This window comes from Mercenaria mercenaria, unplaced genomic scaffold (assembly GCF_021730395.1).
Source record: "Mercenaria mercenaria strain notata unplaced genomic scaffold, MADL_Memer_1 contig_774, whole genome shotgun sequence".
Taxonomy (NCBI): domain Eukaryota; kingdom Metazoa; phylum Mollusca; class Bivalvia; order Venerida; family Veneridae; genus Mercenaria; species Mercenaria mercenaria.
This window is the reverse complement of record NW_026463675.1, coordinates 1-9309: the sequence shown is the minus strand read 5'-3', so window position 1 is coordinate 9309 and position 9309 is coordinate 1. Positions and strand designations below refer to the sequence as shown.

Sequence of the window (9309 nt, the reverse complement as noted above, 5' to 3'; positions counted from 1 at the left end):
CAAATCATTTCTTAAACCCATTTTTTGGAGAGAGTAATTTGTTGCAATGATTCTATGATTCAGTCTGAATTGAAACCATTGCAACTTTGTATCTTTAGTTGCAATGAAAGGGAATTTATATATGTATTTCCAGTTAAAAAGCGCATTTAAATTTAATTTATCAGTCCATTTTCTCCTTGAAGAGAGGATTATTATTGGCCTGGCAAGTAGGGAAGCATAGATTTTTCTACATCCTTTTATTTGACTATTAATTACTTTTACTGCAAAAGGTTGTAAAGGTGAGGTTTCCCTTCTCGCACAATGCGGAAATCTAACCTTGTCAATGAAATCTCTTATTGATGCGATGATACTTTGGTATTGTAAAAAATTTGTTCTGACTTCATATTCATCAATAAAATCATTATTCAACAGGAAATTTCCATTTCTATCTAGAAAATCGTTGACTAATAAAACTCCTTTCCTTATGAACATGGGATAGTGAAAACTAACACCACCAATTTTAAAATTACTGCTGTGCCATACTGGCAGTGCACAAAAATCACTCCAGCTTTTTGGGTATTAATCATTTATTTGTATGATTCATTCAAAGACATCATTCCAAAAGTAATTTCCAACAGTGTTCAGTTTATTATTCATAAAATTCATTCCATATTTACTATAGGTTTGAAGAAAATGGTAGATATCTGTAATAAGTTCAAAATATTTAGTATTATATCTCATATATCTGCGAAACCAAGTCAGTTTTAAAGCGGTGATGAAAGTATCTAACTCTATCATTTTTATACCTCCATTTTCGTAGGACTGAATAATAGTACTTCTTTTTACCTTAATTATCCTGGCCATTCAATAAAAATGTAAAAAAAAAATTTGCAAAGTTTTTATGATGTCATTATTTGGATTTGGCAAACTCATAATAAGTTGATTGATTTTTGGTAAAGCTAGTGTTTTTATGACTATATTTCTACCTATTGGACTGATAACCCTTTTATTCCAGTGAGCGAAGAGCCTTTTAATTTCTTCAATTTTTGGTAAATAGTTAGTATTTGCCATATTTTTGAGGTCATTTGTGAAAGTTACTCCTAGTAATTTAAAACTATGGGACTCCCACTGAAGTCCTAGTTCTGGACAAGGTAAAAACCTGCTATTTTTTTTAAAAGATCCAATCAGAACAGCTTATGTTTTATCTATGTTTATTTGTAATCCTGATATTCTTGCAAAGAAGTCTAATGTTTGTATTGTGTTTTTTAAGGACTTTTCAGTTCCGTCTAATAATACAGTTGTGTCATCCGCATACTGTGACAGGAGAAAATCTATATTATTTATTCTTATCCCTTTAATATTTTTGTTTTGTTTCAATATTGCCGCTAATACTTCCGCACACAGAATAAAGATATAAGGGGACAGGGGATCCCCCTGACGGCAACCTCGCTGGACCCTAAACCAGTCTGACAGGTGACCATTTATACTGACACAAGATTGTATAATGAATATCATTATAAAACAATTTAACCCAGTTTATAAAGTTTTCACCAGAATTGCAATACTGTAACACCTTGTACATAAAAGACCATGAAAGGGAATCAAAAACTTGAAAATCCACTCACAATAACATTCCTGGTATTTGTTGTTCTTCTGTGTGGAACATTACATTATACACTAGTCTTATATTATCTGCAATAAGTCTTCCAGGAAGAAAATCAGTTTGGTCTGGACTAATCAGATTTGGTAAGACATTTTTAATCTTTGAGCAATGCTAGTAGAAGCGATTTTGTACGAAACAGTCAAAAGAGAAATGGGACGCGAATTTTTAATGTAACGTTTATCCTTATCTCCCTTTGGGATACAGGTTATAACCCCCTGTTTAAGAGAAACCGACAGATCCCCCGAATCAAAGCCATAGTAAATTGATCTTACTAAGAAATGGCCAATATCCGACCAGAAAAATTTAAAAAAGGCAGTGGTAAACCCACTACTGCCGGGCGCTGTGTCATTTGACATTTTTTTAGACTGTTCAGCATCTCACTGAATGTAAGATGTCCTTCTAAACCTTGTTTCTCATTTTAACTTAATTTTGGGATACTACCATTTTGTAATATATGGTTTAATTCTACTGTTTCAGTCTGTCTTACTGAATATAAGTTTTTATAATGGTTAACAACCTCATTCATAATTTCCTCTTGCTTTTGCAGGAGGGCTCCTGATGTCGAGTACAAAGAGTTCATTAACTTAGAAACAAAATTCCTTTTTTCTAGACCGCAAAAGTATTTTGTGGGTTTTTTTAAGAGGACTATTTGATGAGGTCACATGCCAAACATAAAGTCTCTACACCTTGCAGTTTTGGACAAGAAGATTTTTTGAAGTTTTTTCTTTCGGTTGCCATGGAAACCAAAGTTCTGCATAATTTCAATTGTTTGTGCAATTTTGAAAGGTGGTCACCTAAGGATCATTCCTGTGAAATTTGGTGTAAATATGCCAAGTGGTTTTGAAGAAGAAGTTTTTTTAGGAAATTTTTGACACACGATGCATGATGCAGGATGTACATCAAGCAGTCACAAAAGCTCACCTTGAGCCTTTGGCTAAAAACATACTAGTCTACGACACAAAAATATTTCACGGTTATTTCTGTTTCGTTTTAATAGCAGATGTAGATGTAGGTTAAGAAGTTAAAAGAAGAACTCTACCATTGTCCATCCAGTCCCTAGCTAAATTCCCTGGCCACATTGCCTCTCCTCCAAGTACCCTTCATCTATCAGACACTTGCCAAATGCTTTCCACCAGCTGATTTTCTTATATCTATGCACAATATAATATGTAGATGAATACTTCTGTGAAACCATGAAATATGACATATTTTATACAACAGTTACTGTATAAACAGAATTTCCACTGCTGAAAACTAGACCATCTGAAACTGAAACGGTTTTATTTGATTAAACGCCTAGCTATTTTTACGGAAAACATATTCAATGGCGTTTTACAAATACATAAAAATACGACAAAAAATTAAGATATTTAATGACATATAACATAAATGAGCATAAATATCATTGTGAATAAACTATTTAGTAAGCATTAATGAAAAAAAAAAGATCAGACATCAGATAAGATTAATAAAATATTAGAACATTAAGATACGGTAAGACAGCTGTTTGTTATCAAGTAAGAATTCGAATGTATTTACACAATAAAATCATCCAGTTCACGTTACTTCAATCTCTTAAAAAAATACAGTCACAGTTTCTAAAAGAGTGCATAGTAATTTGAAAACATCTATTGTGTCTCAGTTCCTTATTTCGAGAGGCAATTCATTCCAGAGTTTAGGTCCAACAGTACCAAAACTTCTGTCGCTGACATTTTGCGCTTGTTGAAAGGAACAACGAAACACCCAGTAACGGAATTTGAAGAACGCAAGTTCCTTGTCTGTGTTTGTTTTACGAGAAGTTCAGAAAGATATTCTGGAGAGTTTCCAACTGAACAATTATACATGTAGGTGAGCATTTTGAATGTTTTTCTGGCTTTGATTGGTAGCCAGTGAAGGTCATACAGCGCTTGCTTGGAACTGTCATATTTTCTTCGATTTAGGACAAGTTTTGCACACATGTTCTGAATTCGTTGCATTTTGTTTACTTCGCTTTGAGCAATACCATATAGAATGACATTACAGTAATCTAAATGGGATATCACCAATGACAGTACAAGGGTTTTGGTAGCCTCTTTGGTAAGATATTTCCGGATACATTTTATTCTGAAGTAGTTGAGCATTGCTGTTCTACACTTTCGTTTTACATGCTCTTTTAGATTCAAGTTTTCATCCAGGAATGCACCTAGATATCGAATAAAGCTCACTGATTTCACTTCATCACCTACAATACATACTTTGTCAGTTGAACACTTAGAGAGCTGTTGCCTACTACCAAACATGATGAACTCGGTTTTGGAAGTGTTCATTTTCAGCTTATTTTCATTCATCCAGTTGTTGATTGTTTTAGCACATTGTTCAAGTTCTCGTATTGCCCGGGATTCTACTGTTGGCGATGATGGTTTAAAGCGTTTATTAGCAGTGTGGTCATCCGCAAAGCCGTAAACTGAAATCGACGGCGGAATAACATCAAACAGTGTCCCCGCATATGTCAAATATAGCCACGGTCCTAAGCAGCTCCCTTGTGGAACGCTACAATTTAATTGGCGTGGAGATGACATGGTTGAATTGACACTTACACGACAACTTCTGGGATGCAGATAGGAATCAACCCAGCTCAGTGCTGTTCCACGAACGCCATACTGCTTGTTTAACACATCAACAAGAATGTCATGATCTACAGTATCAAAAGCGGCACTGAGATCGATGGCAATTAGCGCCGTAACTTCTTTCTTCTCCATGGCATCCAGTAAATCATTTACAAGACGTAACAGTGCTGATTCGCAAGAATGGTTTTTCCTGTAAGCAGATTGGTTTTTTGGTAGAAGATTGTGTTTGTTTACATGATCATTGAGCCTGAACAGAGCTGCTTTTTCAATTAATTTTGACAGAAACGATAGATTACTAACAGGCCTGTAGTTTGCGAATTCAAGTTCCAGTCGCATTTTCTTCAACAAAGGTCTTACAATTGCCTGTTTCCAATTTGTTGGAAAGATGCCGTCGCGCAACGACAAATTAACCAATTTAGTAATAACAGGCAACAGCTCATCCAAGTATGATTTTAGCACTTTTGTTGGTAGAATATCAAGTTCACATGATTTTGTCTGTAGTTGGTTTATAATTTTTCTAACTTCTTCCTCGCTCAGATCTTTAAAACTGTCAAAACAAGGAATATCTTTTTCGCATGGTTGAAACTTATCGAAATGTTTCAACGATTCTCGAATTTTTTCGATTTTATTCATGAAATGATCTGCAAATTTCTCAGCCAGTGTACTGTCATGTCCAGTTGGCATAGGGTTCTCCGACCTAGTGCCTGTAGTCTCAGATACAAATCTATAAAGCTTTTTCGAGTCACCTTTTGCATTAAGAACTTTTTCACTCAGAGATGACTTTTTCTCATGTTTGAGTTCTTTTTCGTAGTTTTTACGCGCTGTTTTGAAGGCTTCATGCAGATGTGATTGTCTATGTTTCTTCCACAAACGTTCAGATTTGCGAGCCACTCTTATAAGGTGAAGAAGTTTTTCTGTGAACCAGGGTTTTGGAGCGCGATGGATGATTTGAATTTTCTATAAATGGTGCGTGTGAATTCAAAATATATTCTACTGCTGTCTGAAACTCTTCAACAGAAAGGTCGACATTATCACTTTCGATTGTCATTTTTCTCAGATCGCTTGAAAAAGTGTTCGTATCCATGTCTTTGAAATTTCTAAAGAGCACAACCTCACTGGTTATATTTTCCTTTCTAACATTTGTCACAATTTTGACTGCAAAGTGATCAGAAATATATGGACCCTGTTCACAAGAAACTACTTCAACACCATTTACGACTTCCGTAAGGACCAAATCAAGAATGTTACCACCAGTGTGTGTACTAAATTGTACATGTTGTTGTAAACCCATGGCGTACAAAGAATTATTGAATTCTGTTACTGCATTTGTGTCATCGTGGATGTGAAGATTAAAGTCACCCATGACCATTACATTTGAGTACTGTGATAGTACTCCCTCCATATATTGAAAGAAGTCTGTGACGAACTGGGAACAAGTGGATAAAGGTGGAGGTCTGTAAATCCCAACTATATGCATAGTAATGTTCTTGAAAATCAACTGCAAAATACCATATTCAAAACTTTGAGAATTTCCTGCCGAAAGTTTGCGCATGTTTACAGCAGATCTACACGTCAGTAAAACACCACCACCCACCCTATTTTGCCTGTTCGTAACACTCAGTTTGTAGCCATTTTGATTGAGATCAGACGTTTGCATCACCACTGACACATTTAGAAATCAATTTGAGGTCATTTGGAAATAAAGTCACTTTAGTGTGTTTAAACAAAAATGTGTGTCCACAAAAGCACTGACTTTGTCAAGACAGAATCTATGAAACACTGAAACAGCTGCAACATAGGTTTGATACTGTTATTTTATAAGTCACTCAAATTACAGGGAGTGGAAAGTTGATATGGCATAAGAACTAATTTATCTTGTTTATACTAGTTTAATACTCCAGTATATTGCAAACAGATTTATATGCACTTTGGTTTGTGATAAAGGGGAGTAAGCATGAACAGTTAATATTGTTATTGCGTTAAGAGTTATCCTTCTGATATATGAAAGAAAAACTAGAAATGGGATTTTCCAACTTTCTGTTTTGCAACAAGGATTTTACTAACTTTTTTAAAGGAATAAAAAGGAGTTTTCCTAAATTAACTATAGTAGCTTTACCTCACAGTCATTACATAACATAATGGATGTCTCAATTTTCAAACAACATCAAAATTAAAACAGAAACCAATCAAGACAGGTAAATCAGTGTTGTTTAAAAGATAATTTAATGTGTATGATGTAAAAACAAGCTCTACTAATATATAAATTTTCACTAGCATAACATATACTTTTGAGTTTCTATGTATTCTATTGTCTAAAATTGTAGATGAAAATTTTCAGGAACTGAAATGCAAGAAATCACTTTCAAACTTCCTACTATTAAAGACTCATAGTGAACCTTTTTTTCTAAATTTTGAAGTAATCTGACAAGCAACTGAAGCTGTACCATTTACATAACATTATTTTTTTACAAAGTTTGCATTCATTAAAAAAGATGGTTTTTTACACGAAATCATTTTCTTTGTTCCAGAATGTCACAAATATCTGATTATACACATAATGTGTCTCTGAGACTATCTCAAGTGCTTGATGAGATTGGAGTGAATGAGAGAATAGTGTTGAAGAGGAGAAGACTAAGACTACTGCGAGAGACTTTATTCACAATACCATATCAATTAAGGACTTATAATACTTCAGTGTATTGCTTTGGCAGTCAAACAGAAAGTACAACGACACCGGGACTTCAGTCAGACTTTGACTGTCTTTACAGTATCAATAATTTTAATATAATAACAGACTGGAGTGAATGGGAACCTGGTGTAAAGAATTTATTGATGATCCAGGATGAGACTGTATCACCTGGATACTGTTTGTTACAACATCTGAGAGATGATGCTCCTCTTCCATACAATGATGTACTGAATGAAGATTTTTACAGAGATAGGAGAGGAAGAGTACTGCTGAAGAATACACTCATCAATGTTGCTTATGAAGAGGGAAGAGTGAGACATGGTCCAGCACTATCAGAACAAGAAGTACCTGGTGTTTATGATTTAGACATAGTATTTGCACTTCCCTGTAAATCCTGGCCTGTACAAGCCAACCACTGGTTAGATGAGCAAGGTGTTGGAGGATGGCCTACAGAAGAAATGAGAAGGTACTGCAGCAGTACTGGATGTTTTGTTGTAGCTGTTGGAAACAAAGGCAGTGGAAACAGAGAACTTGAATGGAGAATATCTACTTCGCTAACTGAGAGGTGTTTAATGTTTAATTTAAACATTACACAAGTCAGATGTTATGTTCTAATGAAAATGATTTTAAAAACCTTCATCAGTTCACAGTATCCCGAGAGCATTTCCAGTTTCATGTGTAAAACAGTATTACTTCATTGTATTGCTAACACACAATCTAACGCCTGGAGGGAAAACACCCTGCTTACATGCCTCACACTTTGTTTATCAACACTTTACGACTGTGTTTTAAATGAAGTTTGTCCACACTTCATCATCCCAGACAACAATTTAATGGCAGAACGTTTTTTACCTCACATTAAACCCTTCATACTTGACACACTTCAGTATGTGGCTAGCAGTAATGGAAGAGCATTACTAGAGATAGACTGTGATAGACTTGGCTTGAGACTTCAAATGAAGAACAATGGCATCTGTGTAATAGATCCACAAACGATACCCACCTTTATTTCAGGACAATTATTCAAAGATGTGGCTCTAGATATAGCACATGTAAACAAAATGTTACTTTCTGAAACCAACAATAGCTTTAACATACCAGCAGTACTGCAGCTGTTATCAACATGCATGTTCAAACATGTCTACAAGTATTTAGATGCCAACCAAAAACAAGATAAAATAGCTGGTAGTGTTACTGCACAGCAGTTATGTAAAACTCTAGGATCTGTTCTAGCCTCCTCAAACATTTATCATCAAGGCAATATATCGATGGAGACTCTCACTTGGTTGTCATTTGGACTGAACTCTGATGTTTCATCCGGTAAACTGAAATTAGCATCAATCTTTTACTGCATGGAAGATACTGAAAGAACAGACATGATCGTGAAAGACACTGAAGAATGCTATGATCTCAGTGTGGTGGAAGCTGTATGTGCCTGCCATAATTTTGAACATCAAGACAAAAGAAGTGCATTCAACAGGTTATCTTTTCAACAGAATGAAGAACATGTTCTAGTGAAACATATAACTGCATTCTGTGTCATATTTTTGCCATGTGAAATAAACTGCTGTCCCTATGAGCTGCAGCATGAAATGTTTAGATCCACACAGGAAGACTTAGCTTACAGAAGAAAATATGACTACTGGATGGACTGGGCTGTAGTGGATTCCCTGCCTTATCTCTATTTTCTACAATATAAGACATGTAACAGTTTAAGAAGACACGATGATAAAAAAAGAGCATTATCAAATCTTGTAAGGGCCATTGATGAGGAAGCAAACCTCGGACACAGAGAAACAGCCTTGAACCTGCTTGGACAGTGCATGGAACAAGAAAACAGAAGTACTGATGCTTTAAGGTGCTACCTGTTGTCTGTTCAGATACGGGAAAGAAATAATGCTGCAAAGCTCCATATTTGTATACTTTTAAACACACTGATAAATCATTAGCTGAGGTTAAAACTCCTCTTCAATGACAAACCAAACCTTCTGGAAGCAATTCCTAACTTTTTTAATCATGGTGGTGCAATGTTCACCAGATATATCACGGATATGTGTGTCATGAATTGCCGTATTATTACAGTAATCTTATTTGGCGTGTCATGGTCACTTACACCTTTTTAACGTCAGACATCTTTAGTTTATATACAAAGAGTAAATAAAAGGTCGAACTGGGTACACTAAGCTTTTATTTTTACTTTCTACCCACATAATTATCTGAAATTACTGGTGCCATGACAAAACTATGAATCTTCAAAAACTTAGTCGCAAAGAGTAGGTCATAAGAGAAAAATCAAGGAAACAAAAGAGAGAAATTAGTGCTGATAATGTTTGACGCTACATTACAATTACAATCTGTCGAAGATGAAGATC

At 35.1% G+C, this 9309-nt stretch overlaps 1 protein-coding gene across 1 annotated transcript; it reads left to right on the top strand.

Moving 5' to 3' along the window:
- The first annotated feature begins 6291 nt into the window (after positions 1-6291).
- Positions 6292-9282, top strand: LOC128554820 (uncharacterized). The gene is made up of 2 exons (XM_053536132.1): positions 6292-6443; positions 6777-9282. Exons 1-2 carry the CDS (start codon positions 6391-6393, stop codon positions 8884-8886), a joined length of 2163 nt encoding a protein of 720 aa, XP_053392107.1. The 5' UTR covers positions 6292-6390; the 3' UTR covers positions 8887-9282.
- The last annotated feature ends 27 nt before the right edge of the window (positions 9283-9309 follow it).

What these genes read in the sequence shown, in the direction of transcription:
- LOC128554820 (XM_053536132.1), top strand. Translation starts at nt 6,391, where the DNA reads ATGTCTCAATTTTCAAACAACATCAAAATTAAAACAGAAACCAATCAA. An exon ending in ACAGAAACCAATCAAGACAG is followed by an intron (nt 6,444 to 6,776) that starts GTAAATCAGTGT and finishes TCTTTGTTCCAG; the next exon opens with AATGTCACAAATATCTGATT.